At 43.1% G+C, this 18996-nt stretch overlaps 1 protein-coding gene across 2 annotated transcripts in view; it reads left to right on the top strand.

Annotated features, from left to right (window-relative positions):
• ldlrad4b (low density lipoprotein receptor class A domain containing 4b) overlaps nucleotides 1–18996 on the top strand; it is a 165743-nt gene that overhangs the window by 39297 nt on the left and 107450 nt on the right. For both annotated transcript variants that reach the window (XM_060921922.1, XM_060921923.1), the window contains exon 2: nucleotides 6587–7055. In XM_060921922.1, coding sequence (XP_060777905.1) covers nucleotides 7016–7055 — 40 coding nt within the window. In that variant the 5' untranslated portion in view covers nucleotides 6587–7015. The remainder of the gene's footprint in view (nucleotides 1–6586; nucleotides 7056–18996) is intronic.

Genomic DNA, 18996 nt, shown 5'->3' on the forward strand with positions numbered 1-18996 from the left:
TTTGATTAGCGGTGGTATAGAGGGTTAGGATTTGATAAGTTATTTACTTCTTCCTAATCCTTTCCGAACATTGTTACTGCCTTGTGGCTACGCTATTCTGTTTGTTTATGATGATGTTTTGATGATTGCATTTTTTATTTTATTATTATTATTTTTAATATCTTTACTGTTCGGATCAGTCAATATGTACGGACAGGTTGACGGCTAATTTCGCTGGTACTTGTGACTAGTGACAATAAAGGGTTCATTCATTCATATTTGTTTGTTTGAAAAAATGAGGAATTCTCGGTGGAATTTGACAGAAGCAAAACACATTTTTGTTAAGCAAATGCATGCCGTAGTACATGTGCTTTGACATTAAAGAGCGTACTAAGGGGGGTAACCACGTAGGCCCGTGCCACTTGCTGACCCTGGGATGAGTTCACACCCTTGTCATTGCAGGCTGCTCGCTTGCATGTCTGTTTCCAGCTGGATCATATTAAACCTTCAGGCGTGGAGCAGCGCTCTCACAGGGGTTTCGTTCGCGAATCCCGGGCCGAGGCGCGGTCTTACCGACCCGAGACCGTGCTCTTTCGAAAGGGGAGGTTTAGAGGGAGATGCCTGTAAGCTTTCGCTTTGCTGTGAGCTCCATTGGCCAAGCTTTTTATTTTTAAAGCCGGCTGGATCACATTAAGGAGTTTGCATGTTTTCCCCGTGTCCGCGTGGGTTTCCTCCGGGTGCTCCGGTTTCCCCCACAGTCCAAAGACATGCAGGTTAGGTTAACTGGTGACTCTAAATTGACCGTAGGTGTGAATGTGAGTGTGAATGGTTGCCTGTGTCTATGTGTCAGCCCTGTGATGACCTGGCGATTTGTCCAGGGTGTACCCCGCCTTTCGCCCGTAGTCAGCTGGGATAGGCTCCAGCTTGCCTGCGACCCTGTAGGACAGGATAAAGCGGCTAGAGATAATGGATGGATCATATTAAATCTTTAGGTACAGAGCAGCGCTCTCGCGGGGGCTTCGTTTGCAAACACAGGAATACCTGAAATATAAAATAATTGATGGTGTGTATGGAAAAGGCTTTGGACGCAGTGTCCTGATCCCCTCGTCTCCTCTCCGTACGAAGCCTGAGAGTTTCCTCGTCCTCTTTCCGAATCATGGACGGAGTTCTAAAAAACCTGAACGTGTACTATTGTGACCACAACCATATACAGCACAAAGATGTATGGCAGAGCTAAAAGAACGCTTAAAGCAGTGGAAAAACAGAGTTGTGCACGCATGACTGTTTTGTATAGGATGTCGCTTGACCCCGCATTTGTATCTCCGTCAACATGGCTGACGTCCGGGTTTCTATTTTGCTTTGATGTCGCTTGCAAGTCAAGGATAGAACTGCACTCGTGTGTTTTTTAATTTTGTGTGTATGTGGGGTCATTTGGGGGGGGGGACACTGCGCCTCCTTAATGCGTTTGAGATCAAATAGTAAATAATAAACATACAGTAAATAGCCCTATTCCCCAACTGTAGTAATCCATATTATTAAGACCCGCTCAACTAAGTAAAGAGAAACGACGTCGGTCATTACTTACGAAGTGTCTCTTTTTAGAAGAAGAAGCCTTTGTCACATGCACACTTCAAGCACAGTGAAATTCATCTGCATTTAAGCCATCTGAAGCAGTGAACACACGCACACACTCAGCAGTGAGCAGCTACACCAGAGCACCCGGGGAGGAGTCGGGGGTTAAGTACCTTGCTCAAGGGCACCTCAGCCCAAGGCCGCCCCACGTTAACCTAACCGCATGTCTTTGGACTGTGGGGGAAACCGGAGCACCCGGAGGAAACCCACGCAGACACGGGGAGAACATGCAAACTCCACACAGAAAGGCCCTCGCCGGCCACTGGGTTCGAACCCGAACCTTCTTGCTGTGAGGCGACCATGCTAACCACTACACCACGGTGCCGCCAAAAAAACTATTTTAATTAATAAATGTAAAGAAAAACTATTGAATTGAAGTGTGTCCAAACTTTTTGACTGGTACTGTACATTGAATATATGTGCTCCTCGACTAACAGGACAGATGTTCAGTCGTAGTAGAAAAATGATCATAGAACCCTTAAGACATCCCCTGAACACCATGAAATATCTGCTCATGAAAGAAAAATCCACTCTGAGAACAACGTGGATATTAATCTTTTATAATTAACATGTGATCTAAAGTGGCAGCCACAATTTATTTAGGAATGAAATTCTGAATACTTGTTTCGTTCTCACTTTGGTTAACCATTTCCTGTATTACCCACAATGCCTGCTGATAACGGTGCTAGTATGATTTAGCCCTTGCTTCATTTCTATCTAAAAAGAGTGCTGCTGCAGCGGCGCTTTAGTCTTGTAGTCTGTCCGGCTGTCTCGCCTCATCATCTGTTCAAGCAGATCAGGTTCTTGCAAGTTAACATTCATGCCTGAAATGTTGTCAGCGCCATCAGCGTTTTCATCTCGTATGTCACTAACAGTTGTGCCGTATGCTTGGAGACCAGTGTCGAGCGACTCCACTACTTCTACGTCACCCTGATCTGTTCAGGATGGAGTTCGAGTGTTTTGTTAAATGACCTCGGCGAGTGTGAGCCTGCACATGTCTGTGTGGGCGTGGGAACATGTACCTGTTTGACTTGGACGCTGTTGCGTTGTTCTACAGCACGAGGCTCGGCTAGGTCGTCTGAGGTTGCTCCTGCGCATTGGCCCAGTGTGTTTTTCACTACGTCGTTGGTCACTGTGGTTCATGTAAGGTAAAGGAACAGCAGGCCTGGACTTTTAGAGCCTCGTAACTTGTTCGGCGCGTCGAGCTCATCACACACACTGAGACCTCGTGATCACTGTTTGTGTTGTCTGAGGCCAGGCAGCATGCTCACCTAACCTTGAATAGCGGCTTGTTGGAGCACTTTTGTAAGTGACAGCCGTAGTGTGGGGTGTATTTATTTTAATACGGTTCCAGGAGACTACTTTTAAAGGCCAGCTCTGAGTTAAAGGTAGCAACGTCTGCTGCAGTGAGGTGGATACTGCAGTGTGCGTCACTCGCTTTCATAAAAATAACTCTCTCAGTTTTTACAAAGAAGTGCTGGAAACTTCTAGAAAGTTCCGACTTGCATATGCTACTCAGGTTCAGAATCGCTCGCTATATAGTGAGTTCGCCATTTTGTAGTGCTGTGAGAATTACCACACCCTATATAGTGCACTCATAGTATCCCACAATGCATCATGAAAAGTAGTGTACAACCGATGGTCACTAACCAAGAAAAATATACCATCATGCATTGCGGTCGCGCTGAAAGAAAAGTGTGCTGGGGTGAATGGACGGAGGAAGAAGCACATTATAAACCGACGTTCAAGTACAATTAAAAATAGTAAGAGAATAGAAAATAAGCTAAAAGACGTACAATACAAGAATAAAAGTTACAGTGCAGAGCAAGGAATTGATCATCCATCCATCCATCCATCCATCCATCCATCCGTCCATTATCCGTAACCGCTTGTCCTGTGCAGGGTCGCAGGCAAGCTGGAGCCTATCCCAGCTGACTACGGGCGAAAGGCGGGGTACACCCTGGACAAGTCGCCAGGTCATCACAGGGCTGACACGTAGACACAGACAACCATTCACACCTACGGTCAATTTAGAGTCACCAGTTAACCTAACCTGCATGTCTTTGGACTGTGGGGGAAACCGGAGCACCCGGAGGAAACCCACGCGGACACGGGGAGAACATGCAAACTCCGCACAGAAAGGCCCTCGCCGGCCACGGGGCTCGAACCCGGACCTTCTTGCTGTGAGGCGACAGCGCTAACCACTACACCACCGTGCCGCCAGGAATTAATCCAAAGCCTCAAATTTGATGTCATAAAAGGCAGCGGCAAAGAAGAAACTATTCAGCCTTGATTTAAAAGAACTGAAAGATGCAGCAGACACAAAGTACTTTGTATTGATTAATGTAGGAAATGCGCTCAGTATAATATGGACTTATCACAAAAATGCATGCATGTATTTATTATTTTGAAAACCCACCAGCTGCCTGACCTGGCACGTTTTTAATTGTGTGACAGTAATGACATAAATTATTACATCAGGCCGTTGCTGAGGCAACATTTCCCACTGAAGGTCACTGCCAGGAGACACTCTTGCATTCCTCGCATTCCTTCTCTAACTTTCCGCGGTCGCCATTTTTACCCCCAGTGTGACAAGCGGGTGCGTGACCAGCGCCTTCATGGCTGGAGGAGCGGACGGCTGCTTGCTTGCTCTGGATTACCTCCTCCCCTCCCCCCCTCAAGTCCTGTGTTTAAAGTGTACTTGTGTTGTTGTGTGCTTATGTGCAAAGTTTTTTTTTTTTTTAAATGTTCCCACACTGTACTCCTGACAGGAGCATGGTGGGGGGGGTGTTCTTTTTTTTCTTATCTCTCCTCATGTTGTGTTTCCTTTTTATCTTTGTCCCTGTCTTCCTGTCCTGTCTACCCTATGTCAATTGTATGTTGTATATGTACGGACAGGTTGACGGCTAATTTCGCTGGTACATGTGACTAGTGACGACAAAGGGCATCATCATCAATAATGGCGTGGCGTAGACCCCGAAGCCGTTTGTTTTCAGGATAATGGCTGGCTGATGAAATTATTGGCTGGCTAGCCGACTCAGCCAAAACCTTAATGGCTGCTGCAGCCACCAAAATGTTTATGGCTACAAATGGCTGATACTGGACGTCACTGTGTGGCATATATCCGGGCAAACGGATCAAACAAATGGGGGGAATAAATAGCAAATTACCACAGGTCCCGGGGCGGCACGGTGGTGTAGTGGTTAGCGCTGTCGCCTCACAGCAAGAAGGTCCTGGGTTCGAGCCCCGGGGCCGGCGAGGGCCTTTCTGTGTGGAGTTTGCATGTTCTCCCCGTGTCCGCGTGGGTTTCCTCCGGGTGCTCCGGTTTCCCCCACAGTCCAAAGACATGCAGGTTAGGTTAACTGGTGACTCTAAATTGACCGTAGGTGTGAATGTGAGTGTGAATGGTTGTCTGTGTCTATGTGTCAGCCCTGTGATGACCTGGCGACTTGTCCAGGGTGTACCCCGCCTTTCGCCCGTAGTCAGCTGGGATAGGCTCCAGCTTGCCTGCGACCCTGTAGAAGGATAAAGCGGCTAGAGATAATGAGATGAGACCACAGGTCCCCTGGTCTCTTACTTCATTGTAAATATAAATCTAGCAAGATTGTAGTTCAATGCTAATAATAAGCTAATCTGGATTGTTCGAGGAAGGCATCTAGCTATCTACTCTCACTAGCAATGACCAGTGAAGGACTGGCAGCTATCTTACTATGATGAAAGTAGAGTGGTGGAGTACTTTTTTTTATCAATCTCGAAGTATGTGAAACAAACAAACAAAAAAATACCTTTACACTTTCCCTCAGCAGCGGCAAAGAATGCAGCCATCTCGTCGATATCGGAGTCGATTGATGCTCTGGGTGGGTTCCCGGGTTCCCCAGTGTATCGTGGTAACGGTGTGAGGGGCGGGAAGCCAGACAGGTAGTCACAACGGCAAGCTTGTGGTGGCTCTCTGTGCTGCGATATCAGTTCTAAATCTCTACAGTGTATGCCTATACGTCTCTATTGTGTTACTACTAGTGTGTACAGTTGATCATGTTTGTGTCACTTTTCTTGTAGCTCATGATGTGGATAAACCCATTATTTGATGTACACAATTCTTAGTGGCTCAGCCAAATTTTATTAGATAGCGGCTCAAATTGGCTTACAAAATTATTGGCTGGCGGCGGCTCAAATTCTAAACGGCGGTTTTAGCGGCGCCTGGCGGCGGCTTCGGGGTCTAGCGTGGCGGAGTAGTGTCCGAAAGTGTTTTTTTTTTTTTTTTTTCCTTCATTTTTACTAATGAGCTCACTATATAGTGAGTAGGGAGTAGTGAGTGAATGAATGAATGAGAGAGAGAGTGTGTGATCTCGGACACAGGGACGGTCTCCCGTCTCATCTGCTCTTACGACCATGTCGCTGAATGACGGCGACGTGTTCTGGACATATCCCATGATTCAAAGCAAACTTTTTGAAATCTCTGAGAAAAGATCAAGAGGAGGAACTTCAGCATCTCTTACAGTACAAGTAACCTGATAAAACATCAGCATAAAACTCAGCATGTTCGTGGTACTCCAGCAAACAAATGGTGTCTAGGGTTACGCTGGGCGAGTGGGGAAAGAACAGACGCTCGTACTCGGTCTATTGTTTTTGACAATCGGCTACTCTCGGTCGATGATAACGAGGGATTTTGAAGCAGTGAAGACAATGAAATGTGCTCGCAGTTGTAGAGAAGTGCTTTTCCAAAGTGAAACAAAACCTATTATTCTGCACTGCAACTCATCTTGAGCCAAGGCTGCTAATCTCCAGTAGTTAGCTAATGCACTTTTTCTTCTTTGTTTAAAATCATCTAGTGTGTGAGCACATTTCATGGCCACTGTGTAAACAGAGTGGAGTGAAATAATGTTTTCGGATGTTCCTGATTGATTAATACTAAGTAGGTTACTCGTTTCTGAAAATTTAATGTGCTCTCTCTCTCTCTCTCTCTCTCTCTCTGCAGTGATGCTGTTCTGGAGCTTCCCTAGCGAGTGTATAAACACTGCACTCTGACTGATGAGCTGGTATGCTGATTAGAGCGTTGCTCAGCCAAGCACGTCCTCCTGGGAACAGCAACAACTAATACACCTGCCTCGAGTACCTGAACAAGCTCCACCTGGATCTGTGTCTCTCTCCCTCGCTGTCTCTTTGCACCTCTCTCTGTCTGTCTAAGGCAGCCATGATCGCCTCGCTCTGGCTGGGGGGGTAACAGTGTTTAACTGGAGGATTGGCGTGTTGGTTGCCGTGGTGAAGTGGCGCCGTTATCTCAGCAACAGTGTCAGCAGTGTGATGGACTCGTGAGGTGAAGATGGCCGCATCGTGGCTGTGTCGTCCCCAGCAGCCCCATCAGAGTGGTTAAGGAGGAAGACGACGCTCTGGGCACAGGAGCAGCATGCAGGAGGCTGACCTACCGGCCACTAATGCTTTCACAGGTGAGCGTGGGATCAGGACCCTGAGTGAAACTAAAACTATTACGGTTACAGCAAAAAAAGGAGATTTTGTTTTTACCGGGTTTGTACCCTATCATACTGTATCCTCAACGCGTGTGTGTGTGTGTGTGTATGTATGTATAAAAATACACGCACAAAACCTGGGCACGGCTTCTTGAAGATGTACATTTGGATTCAGTATTGTACGGCTTAAAAACCAAAACATGATAGTTTATTTATTATCCTCAGAAAAACTTTTTCTCAGTCCGAAACATTTCAAAGTTATTCCGCAAAATCGAGTCGTGCATGAGCCGATAGCCGAATATATGACGAGATTGAGTGGAATAACTGTTGTATTCTATCCATATTCACTGGATTTTGAGAAACCGAGCATTTTTGGTTTTTGCAAATTCGATAAATCAAAACTTGATACAAAACATCCGAAATAATTTCCGCTTAGAATGTAAACAAATCGGCGAAACGACACTAGCAATTTGTGAAAAATACTATAATAATAATTCTTGGGGGGAAAAAAATGTGTTCTTACCAACAAATACTTTTATTCCAAATTTCTTGCTTTTTTTTGTGTGGGGGGGGCTTTGTTTTCGAGTAGAGTTTTTATTTCAAAAGTCCTCGGTTGGTTCAGCAACACGCGCCACCATTTTGTTTTTTCTCTACTCACGGTATATGAGATGAGATCCTAGTAGTAGAGTAGCCAATCAGAGCGTGCAATTGCTCATTTCCAGTGCATGTGGATAGAATAATACTACCGTAATAATAATTGCCAGTCCTGCTACTACAGCTGCATGGATCTTCCTCACAGGGGATAAAAACCTACAAGTCAGTAGAATTAGAAGCTAGATTTTATTTTAGCTGCGATTGGGATGCAACAGGCTTTTTCTCTGATCATATGAACATTAGCTGGCTTGCTTTATGCAGTAAGTTGGGATTTGTAAAACAGGAAAAATTCTCGGGAGAATTAGATTGGAAAGTAGGAAATGCGGAAATGCAGCCCACTACAGAATTCCCAAAACAAAACTGGTGAACCATGACCCAGAACCACATCTGTCAACACCACAACAAAATGTAGGGCTCCACAGTGGAAACACGTCAGAAGTATCTCTTAATGTTTCTAGTGCTGGCCGGAAAAACTACAAAATTAGCTGCTGCATTTGATTTAAAAGCTTAAGTTGGTAAACTACAGCACATCTGGCTGGAGTTTGGAAGCTTTGTTTGTTTGTTTGTTTGTTTGTTTGTTTGTTTGTTTGTTTGTTTGTTTGTTTTTGTTTAATTTTGATATTGGATGCAAGTGATGTTCAAGAAGTGCAGATTAAAAAATGGTAGTGCTTCATTATCCTTTTATACCCCTGTTTTGAAGGGGGGGGGTATACTGGTTTACCTCTGTCCGTCTGTCCGTATTTCCGTCCGTCCGAAACACGCTTTTTCTCAGCAGCTGCAAATCATAGCCACTTGGTACCAAACTTCAGCTTGGGGTTCTATACCGTGTATACCGTTTTCAGGTCTGTCGCACATCAACTTCCTGTTTACCGACTGAAACATTTAGGGTGGATTTTGATGCTATTTCAAGAAGCAAAATGCTGTTTCAAAATGACCGTTCACCAGGATGCTGTTTGAAATCCCTGGGGAGAGACACTGCTCTTTATTCACTTGTTTCAGGGTTAATTATTTGTTGAAGTCAACATTCATAATAAGCGTCCTATTCCTTCGATTGCTTGCGTTCTGATATAAGCGAGAGCAGGGGGTACGTAAGTATACTTGCATAGCTCAGTTGATCTTGTTGAATAAACGTCGAGTAAATGTCCATATTGGAGCATCAGAATAATAGTGTGTGCATGATCGTACCTTGTGTTTGGGCAGAAAGCACTCGCACAACTTTGCTTTAATGCAAAAGATAAGTGTTAGGTAACACTTAGGCACTGTATAATGTTGACCCTGTAAGAACTCCAGATAATGAAAACCAGGGCTGCTTTAGGAAATTCATGAAAGCTTGAGCGTGTGTTAGCTTTTCAGACGCGTTAGTCCATCTGCTGAGTCCAAATCAGAACAAAATGGATCCTTTTGAATTCATTTACTGTTTGATTCGTCGTCACACTGCACATAATTAAACCAAGCAAGAAGCAATTTGTTAGTCAGAAATACAGTGACACAGAAAGGTGAACAAGTCTGTTTCCAGTGCTCACATCTCCAAAACACCCTAACATTTGATTCGGTGCCAAATTTGTATTCTTGCCGCACTCAGACTGCTCTAAAGTTCACTTGGAACTGGACCGAGAGAGACCATGTCGCTCAGATGTGCTGAGGGGTTGTTACAGCTGAGTGCAAATTGCTGTGTTCTCACCTGCCAAAACGAACCGCATCGAACGGGAAAACACGACAGGGATCCGTTCAAACGGACTAAACACTACATTTGTGAAAGCACCCTTGTCATGTCCTTGGGCTACGTCCACACTAATGTTTTAGTTTTCAGGGCTCAACATTAACGGTTGTCCGCTTGTCCGGGACAAGTGATCCTTTATGTCAGACAAGTTCATCGTCTCAGTTACTTGTCCGATTGGACAAGTGCCAAAATACGCCGATATTCGGGCTACATATCAAATTTATCAGTTTATTCACAAGATTTCCGAAGCATCTCACTCGACATATCGTTTTGATGAATTGCCGGATGTTTCTCTTCGGAAAGAGCGATGTGCGCATGCGCAATATTCCGCTTGCGAAACCGGCCAATACCGCTTCGTGTATTTGAGCTGAAAAGTAAACGGTCGTTTACCAGACCCTCCAGGATTTCACGATGTTGCGATTTGCAACTTCAACGCAAATTCAACCAATCCCCGCGAATTCAGGGCGGTGTTGCAGTTATATCCAATCACCGCAACTTTCCCGCAAATTTGACCAATCGTTGGCGTCGACAAACTACCTTCCACCTTAATTCCGAGTTTCCGTTCAAGAGAAGCAGCATGTGCGAGTCAGTGTTTATGTAGGCTTAAATTCTGTTACTGAAAGTGTGTTATGTTTACAGTGAAGGACTGTGTGCACTTTACATTACATTATTTTTTACTTAATACAAGAAATTAATGGATGCCAACATTTTTGCCAAAATGGTATTTTATTTTCCATTGTTTAGGCAGCTTCAGCATCATACTGAGAGATTCTGTTCAAATTGTTTTTTTTTTTTCTTCTATGAAGCCTGAGCCATTTATTTTATTAGTTTATAATTATTGTTTAATTTAGTCTTCAGGAGAGACTGCCTGCACACAGTACTAGTATTAATAGTTTTTTTTTTTTTCTTACATGAAAGCTGAAGCATTTATATTATATTTGAAGGTAACTTCATGTTGTGCTGTGAGGTTCTGTGCACTTTAACTTTTGAACCAACAGGTGCATTTGGATAAGTAAAGCCTATTTTTCTGCATTTTTGTAGTCCTGGTAATCTTTTATATTGGTAAAGTTGTTTATAGGACCATTTCTCAGTGTCTGTTTTTTTTAATCAATAGTTTTTCAGTAATAACTTTAATATTTAACATATCACTCAATTTTAATCACAAAAAGAGAAAATCGCAACACTTTCTTGCAACTTTCACTTCCTCCCGCAATGTAATCGCAACAAAAACCTAAAAAACACCGCAACTTTCATCGCAACCATTAAATACCATACAGGAGCCACAATGAATAATTAGACAACAACAATTAATCAGTGGAGGATATATATTCAAAGTTAATAATTTAAAAATGAAAATATACTGTATCATTTTTAATTTTCTGATTTTCAATTTCTCTTAAATAAATTGATTGATGGAGTCCAATTTTTTTCTGCAGTGAATAGATTGTGTTAAAGTAATTCTGGTGAAATTAGTTTATTACAAATAGTTTTTTTTTTTTTTTCTCAAATTTTTCTTCGGACAAGTCAACTTCACATTCGGACAAGTAAATTTCCTTTCAACTTGCCCGACAGGACAAGCGGTTTCAAAAGTTAACGTAGAGCCCTGGTTTTAAAACGATCTTCATCGAGACGGCATTTTAGCTCTGTGTCGGAAATAATCTCCGTCTGCGCTAACACGCCTGAAAACGTACATCACGCGACCTTTTACGTACACTGGGCATGCGAGTGCTGGTATAAGCAACTGGTGCTGTTTGTTTCTTTCTGAAAAAGGGTGACATTTTATAGGAACGTCGCGAACCAGGGAAGGATCTGTTGTGACTGAGACCCGATCAGGAAGTGAACGTGGGTGTCTTTTCTCATTGTTTACGAATGACTCAGTTTTCACCCATCTCCACTAAAACGCTACCCTGGAGTTTTTAGACTAAAACAGGACCAGCGTCGTTTCCAGAAATCCATAATTTCTGGGGCTCGAAAACTAGTGTGGACGCAGGCGTAAATGTCACAAAAGTAACGTGTTTTAAAACTAAAATGTATTAATGTGGGCTTAGCGTTCCTTGCAGGACACGTACCTCACTTACTGCACTGCAGGTGTCTGTACCATACTTGGTGGTATTTAACAAAAGCACACACGTATACTGAAATTCTAAACCCGAACATGTTCATGAATGTTCATCATCGGATATGTTTAACGAACTGAAATCTGTTTAACGACCAAATCTGCTGGAGCCGTTTTGCTGAAAACTGAATTTGACATCACTTCTCTGCGCCCGTCTCATGCTAATTAGCTCAGTACCAGTTTTGTGAATAGTAATAGGATTATCTTGATATTCCAGTTGCCAGACTGTGAACAGGAAATGATTTGCCAATATAATGACAGACCGATTGGTGTCTTATTTATTATTGTTTCAGTGCAGCGTTCAGTCTGTTACAGCAGGCCGAGCCACGTTCTACTGCAGGTATCGAACTGTGATCACGACCAAATACCTACCGTTCTTCTTCTGTATTTGTATATGACATGATGAGCATATTTCTGCATGTTGTTTCAAACTGAGGCATTTGGAAAAGCTCGACCAATATTTGAAGTCCTGAAGGCCTTGGCTGTCTGATGTTGCAGTAAAGGGAGTGTACTGTAGCTGACGCGCTGTGTGTGACCGAACATCAGCAGTGTGAATTCAGGCCCTGAGGGAACTGTGTGAACGTTACTCCAGACAGAGAGAAAGGCTGATCGATACTGCAAGGTTAAAGTGTGTGTGTGTGTGTGTGTTTATTAGTCATGGTGAGTTCATGTGAGCTTGCTGTCTCTGAACTCTGTTTGCTTTAGGGGTGTTTTGATGTTGAATGTTTTGTGTGTGTGTGAGAGAGAGAGATGTGTGTTGTAATAATTATCAGATAATTACTGACTATTATATTATTAAAAACACAGGCTACTTTTTCCATGGAATAAAAACATATACACTCTTCCCTTCTAGTGGGTTTGTTGATAGCATGCAGTATTGTTACCATATCGCTTATCCTACGTGTATTACGTCACTCTACCCAGAATGAGCATGCAGTATTGTTAAAATATTGCACGTTGTCAAGACAACACGACGTCACACGTCGGAGACGTAAAACTTGTGTTAGCGAGCGACAGTGACAATTTGTAAACAAGCATGGCCGCGAGGTTTGCTTTGTGAAAAGCGGAAGATTTTGAGAGAATTTTGGCTGCCAGGTCGCTCCATTGTGTGTAGCTGTCTGTTGATTTTAAAAGTAATCAAGTAAATTACACAGGGGATGATGATGATGATGATGATATTCGGCTTGGCTACGCTAGCATTGGCCTTCGCTAACACTACGCTGGCTGGAAGATAATTGGACTGCCACACTAACAGCACCAAGTCACGGGTAAGCTAGTATTGGCCTTCGAGAATGCTGATATGAAGAGAGTGTGTATGTATTAATAATAATATTGGCTGGCTTTTTTCATGGTCTATCAGATATGTTCCATTAAGCTAGCATGATACTGAACTCGTCTTTGACTCGTTCAATATCGTGCCAGCTGAATGGAATATATCTGATGTACCACTCAACGCCAGCCAATATTATTTAAATATTCTATCCACATTCACTGGATATGAGCAGTTGCATGCTCTGATTGGCTACTCTACTACTAGGCTATCGGCTCATATACCATGAGTAGGGAAAAACAAAATGGCAGCACGTGTTGCTGAACCAACTAAGGACGAAATAAAAACTCTACTTGAAAACAAAACCCCAAAAAATACAAAAAAGCAACAAAATATGGAATGAAAGTATTTCATGGTCAGAACATATCCTTTTTTTCTTCTTTCTGATAATAATAATAATAATAATAATAATTATTATTGTAATAGCATTTTTTTTTTTTTACTGCTCCTGTCATTTTGCCAGTTTGTTTACATTCTAAGCAGAAATGATTTTGTCAGACGTTTTCTATAAAATTTTTATTTATCAAATTTGCAGAAAATAAAAATGCTTTGTTTCTCAAAATCCAGTGACTGTGGATAGAATAAAACAGTTATCCTACTCAATCTTCACTCAAAACTCGGTGCTACGCGCCTCATTGGCTATCAGCTCATGTACGCCTCTATTTCGTAGAATAACTGTTTGTTTTTTATACACACACACACACACACACACACACACACACACACACACACACACACACACTGGGGGTTGTTATCCGATCAGCCAATCATGCAGCAGAAGTGCTAAGCATACAATCGCACAGATACAGACCAGGACTTTCAATGTTCAAACATTAGAATGAGAATGTGTGACCTCACATTAGTGACTTTGGCCATGGCGTTGCCAAACAGGCTGGTTTGAGTGTTCCACAACCTGCTGATCTCCCTGAAATTTTATGCACAATAGTCTCCAAATGGTGTGGAAAATGGGGAAAAAAACATTCCTGAGCTGTAGTTCTGCAGGTAGAAACACCTTGTCAGTGAGAGGTTTGAGAAGAAAGGCTGGTTCAACCTGACAGAAATTATATAAATAACTACTCTTTACAACCACGTTGAGCAGAAAAGCATCTCAGAAGGCACATGTTTAACCTTGAGGAAGATGAGCTACAACTTCAGAAGACCACATTGGATTCCACTTGGGTCAGTCAAGAACAGAGATCTGAGGCTGCAGTGGGTACAGGCTCCCTGAAACTAGACAGTTGAAGACTGTGTTAAAAAAAAAAAAAAAGTCTCCTGGTCTGATGAACCTGAATTTCCTGCTGCGACATGCAGATGGAAGGCTCAAAATTCAGTGCATTTAATGCATGGACAGAACCTGCCTTGTTAACAGTTCAGGCTGGTGGTGGTTGTGCAGTGGTGTGGGGATTGTTTTCATGACAGGTTCCCATAACACCAATCAATTGTTTGAATGCCACAATAACGTCTGAGTGTTGTTTCACCTCTCAAACTGGTTCCATGAACAAGACCTCCCCAGTCACTAGCTCAGAGTTCTGTAGAGCTTGGTGATGTGATAGAACGGGAGATTAGCAATGATCCATTCACATTCACTGCTGCTAAGGTACATCACTTGTCTACATGTACATCAAGGTATATCTGTGAAGATACTCAGTCATCCAGGTACATAGTAATCTGTGGTTGGTAGAAGAGAGCAACTGGACTTGCTTGAAAAGTCTTGAAGACGTTTCGCCTCTCGTCTGAAAGGCATCCTCAGTTCTGTCTGTCTAATAGGGAGTATCCAGTATTTATCCTCTCATGGATCATCATAGAATCCGAATCAGAATGCTGATGGCTGCATTGTAGGTGGCTGATAGATGTCATAGACACCCACCTCTGTTCAGTGATGGTCGTTCCAGGTTGACAAAAATGAACGATCCTCTCTGGCTAAGATGTCTGCCAGTTTTCTGGAAGTCCTCTCATACTCCCGCACCAGTCGAAGGGAACTCATCCCAAAGTGCTGGATGACTGAGTATCTACACAGATATGTTTCTACGCACTTTGGGATGAGTTCCCTTCACTGGTGCGGGAGTATGAGAGGACTTCCAGAAAACTGGCAGACATCTTAGCCAGAGAGGATCGTTCATTTTTGTCAACCTGGAACGACCATCACTGAACAGAGGTGGGTGTCTATGACATCTATCAGCCACCTACAATGCAGCCATCAGCATTCTGATTCGGATTCTATGATGATCCATGAGAGGATAAATACCTGATACTCCCTATTAGACAGACAGAACTGAGGATGCCTTTCGGACGAGAGGCGAAACGTCTTCAAGACTTTTCAAGCAAGTCCAGTTGCTCTCTTCTACCAACCACAGATGTACATCAAGGGTTTATATATGTTCTCCAGCAGAACATATTGACTACTTTCACATTACCCATAATGCTTTGCACCTTGGGGGTAACCAGGTGGTATATTTGTTTACGAAGTCAGATAACCTCAGTCATTTCTTTGAATTCATATGGGGGGGGACGATTTTTCCTGATTTTTAAAGTTTTGTAGAATACCTGTGGTTTGACAGAATTCACCGTCAGAAGTTTACACCGACAGAGAACACGCGACTGTGTTCTGCACGCTTCAGTGGTGGAGTAAAGTTTGATGATCCAAGTCACGAAGCCCATAACCCCTCTGTCTTTGTGTTTAGTCGTAAAAAGTACAAAAAACAAGGACAAGTCAAAGAACTGAAAAGGACAACTTTATTGAAGGATCAATTCCCAAAACAAAAGCGCAAACGATGCAGTGTAAGTAAGCTTACATGGCCTTCCCCTTTTAGTGTTTCTGTAGGTAGATCGAATGTAGGATTTGACCCTGTAGTCCTAATGGCTTCCTCTAACAGCCCAAAGACTGTCGTAATTTGGTAGCTCTAGGAAAATCAGAGTGAAGGAAATCAAAATCAACCTAAATAAATTGGACAGTTCTGCTGTGTGTACAGTACTTACTTGACCTAGTGAATTCCCTGCTTGCGTTCCCATGCACAAAGCATTTTGTATTTCTTCACGGCTTTCTCGTCGTAACCAGCACCCAGCAGAAACGATTTCACTGTGGATTCTTTTATGATCCGTGTCGATCTTTCGAAGCTCTTCTGCCAATCTTTTAACTTCTGCAGGTCGGTAATTGTTGGAACACCCGTGTTGACAGATGAAGAAGGCTGCTGGCTCACCGTCACCCGAAGTAGAGATGTTCAAAGCGCTCGATACGATATTTACAAGTGCTTTTATTTATTTATTTTTTTAACCGATTTGATTTCTCGAAGTCCACAGAAAAGGCTTTGCAGATTTCTTTCAGCTTTGGTTTGGTTAGTTTTGACACTTCTTTGGTGGTTTTACGGAGATTTAAATTCGAAAGATTATTGTCGGTGTGCGATGCCATGTGGTTTTTAGTTTGTTTATATTTTGGTTACCCTCCCCAAAGGCGCAAAGCATTATGGGTAACGTGAAAGTAGTCAATAACAGATCTCTATTCTGCATTTGAAGAAACTGTTAATGACCCCAACCCGTACCTACATCATCGCTTGTTTACCGCAATGCATTATGGGCGATACCCGGGGGGGGGGGTCAGCGCCACCGTATTGTTTACTTCCGCCTTTGTTAAACACTGCATTGTTGTGTCTAACCGGTTCTAACCGTGCCTAAAGTGAATTGCTGTGCGCCTTACTGTGTCTCCACAACAAAGAGAACACCTAATCTGAGCTTTTATCAGCTGCCAGTTGAAGAGAAGAAAGAAATGGATAAGTTTAATCCACAATGAAAACCTTTGAACTGAATCAAAATGGATGAGTGTTTGTATCTTACATTTCTCTGGTGGGAAAAAGACATACTTAAACTGTGACCCAGCAATATTTCCATGGTCTGCGGAACGGCCTTCGGTTATAGAAGATTAACAATCGACGCTGTTCATCATCTGAAACTAGCGATAATCCAAAGCCTGTAAAACAAAGAAGCGTTCTTCGGCCTTTGCCTCTCAACGTGCTGAAGCACTCGACAGCTGAACGAGCCTGTCGGAGCAATAAAACTCCCAAACCACGAAGGGTTCTCTTTCGGATATGTATAATGTTCAGTGTACCTCACTAGTGGCATATATTGAAGAAAATGCATTTATACTGATCAGCAGGTTTCCAAAGTGGTGGTGGTGTTTTTGTAATGTTTCCTGATCGAGTTTTATTTAACTAATCACTCATTTATCACTCGGGCCGTTATTCGCCCACGAATCCCCCGTGAGGGCGCTGCTGCTCTGCGCCAATTCCCGATATTCAGATAGATTTGTTTTCTTGATCAAGTTTAGCTGGTGCAATATAGGTCCTCCGAAATGAGACATTCTGAGATTTGGTGGTGTTGTACAGTGTGGTAGACTCGGTCTAGATTCTTACCTTCTCCCCAAGTTTGATTTGGATTCAGATTTTCCTGCTGTAAACCCTCGACATATTATCCACCTCTTTAAATCACCAATTTCGTTGGCTTCCATGACGGAGCACGGCAAAATCGCTCCTCTCCCATCACTCTCTCGGAAAATTAATCTGACATCTGTCATATCGCTCAACCACCGACCCCGGCTCTCCCCAACAATGCATTGCGCTAAACAAGTGATGACGTAGTTATACTTGGGGGCTATTAATTGACCTACACTACCGTTCAAAAGTTTGGGGTCACTTTGAAATGTCCTTATTTTTGAAAGAAAAGCACTGTTCTTTTCAATGAAGATCACTTTAAACTAATCAGAAATACACTCTATACATTGCTAATGTGGGCGGCACGGTGGTGTAGTGGTTAGCGCTGTCGCCTCACAGCAAGAAGGTCCGGGTTCGAGCCCCGTGGCCGGCGAGGGCCTTTCTGTGCGGAGTTTGCATGTTCTCCCCGTGTCCGCGTGGGTTTCCTCCGGGTGCTCCAGTTTCCCCCACAGTCCAAAGACATGCAGGTTAGGTTAACTGGTGACTCTAAATTGACCGTAGGTGTGAATGTGAGTGTGAATGGTTGTCTGTGTCTATGTGCAGCCCTGTGATGACCTGGCGACTTGTCCAGGGTGTACCCCGCCTTTCGCCCGTAGTCAGCTGGGATAGGCTCCAGCTTGCCTGCGACCCTGTAGAACAGGATAAAGCGGCTACAGATAATGAGATGAATGAGATGAGACATTGCTAATGTGGTAAATGACTATTCTAGCTGCAAATGTCTGGTTTTTGGTGCAATATCTCCATAGGTGTATAGAGGCCAGTGTTGCCAGATTGGGCAGGTTTAGGTGCTTTTTGGCTGGTTTTGAACATATTTTGGGGTGGAAAATGTTAGCAATATCTGGCAACACTGATAGAGGCCCATTTCCAGCAACTCTCACTCCAGTGTTCTAATGGTACAATGTGTTTGCTCATTGCCTCAGAAGGCTAATGGATGATTAGAAAACCCTTGTACAATCATGTTAGCACAGCTGAAAACAGTTGAGCTCTTTAGAGAAGCTATAAAACTGACCTTCCTTTGAGCAGATTGAGTTTCTGGAGCATCACATTTGTGGGGTCGATTAAATGCTCAAAATGGCCAGAAAAATGTCTTGACTATATTTTCTATTCATTTTACAACTTATGGTGGGAAATAAAAGTGTGACTTTTCATGGAAAACACTAAATTGTCTGGGTGACCCCAAACTTTTGAATGGTATTGTATGTTATAGGTCGACCTCATTGTAACTGCTTTATAATGGCGGACTGTTTGTTTAAACCTTATTAGCATGCCCAGGTCCGAAAAGTATGATTTATGGCCTTGCACTTGTTTTGTTTTTTTTCTTCTTCTTTTTAGGGGAGAAATGGTACTACTCTTGCATGTTAGCAAGCTAATAACTGGTTGTTTTGTGGGTCGAGTCTTCAATAAGCTGCACTCTGACTCCCTGCTATAATTCCGAGAAGCTCTGCAGGACAATCCAAGCCACATTAGTGGGGTTTCCGTCCACCTGTTTTCACGTGAACTTTTAATTAGCACGTAAGAAAAAGCCTGGTTAGAAAAAAAAGAAAAGCAATTTTATACTTGCTGGCGATAAAGAGAGCATGTGATGAGGGCTGATGAAAGCAAGACTTTCCCAGTAATTT

Source organism: Neoarius graeffei, chromosome 5, assembly GCF_027579695.1.
Source record: "Neoarius graeffei isolate fNeoGra1 chromosome 5, fNeoGra1.pri, whole genome shotgun sequence".
Classification (NCBI taxonomy): Eukaryota; Metazoa; Chordata; class Actinopteri; order Siluriformes; family Ariidae; genus Neoarius; species Neoarius graeffei.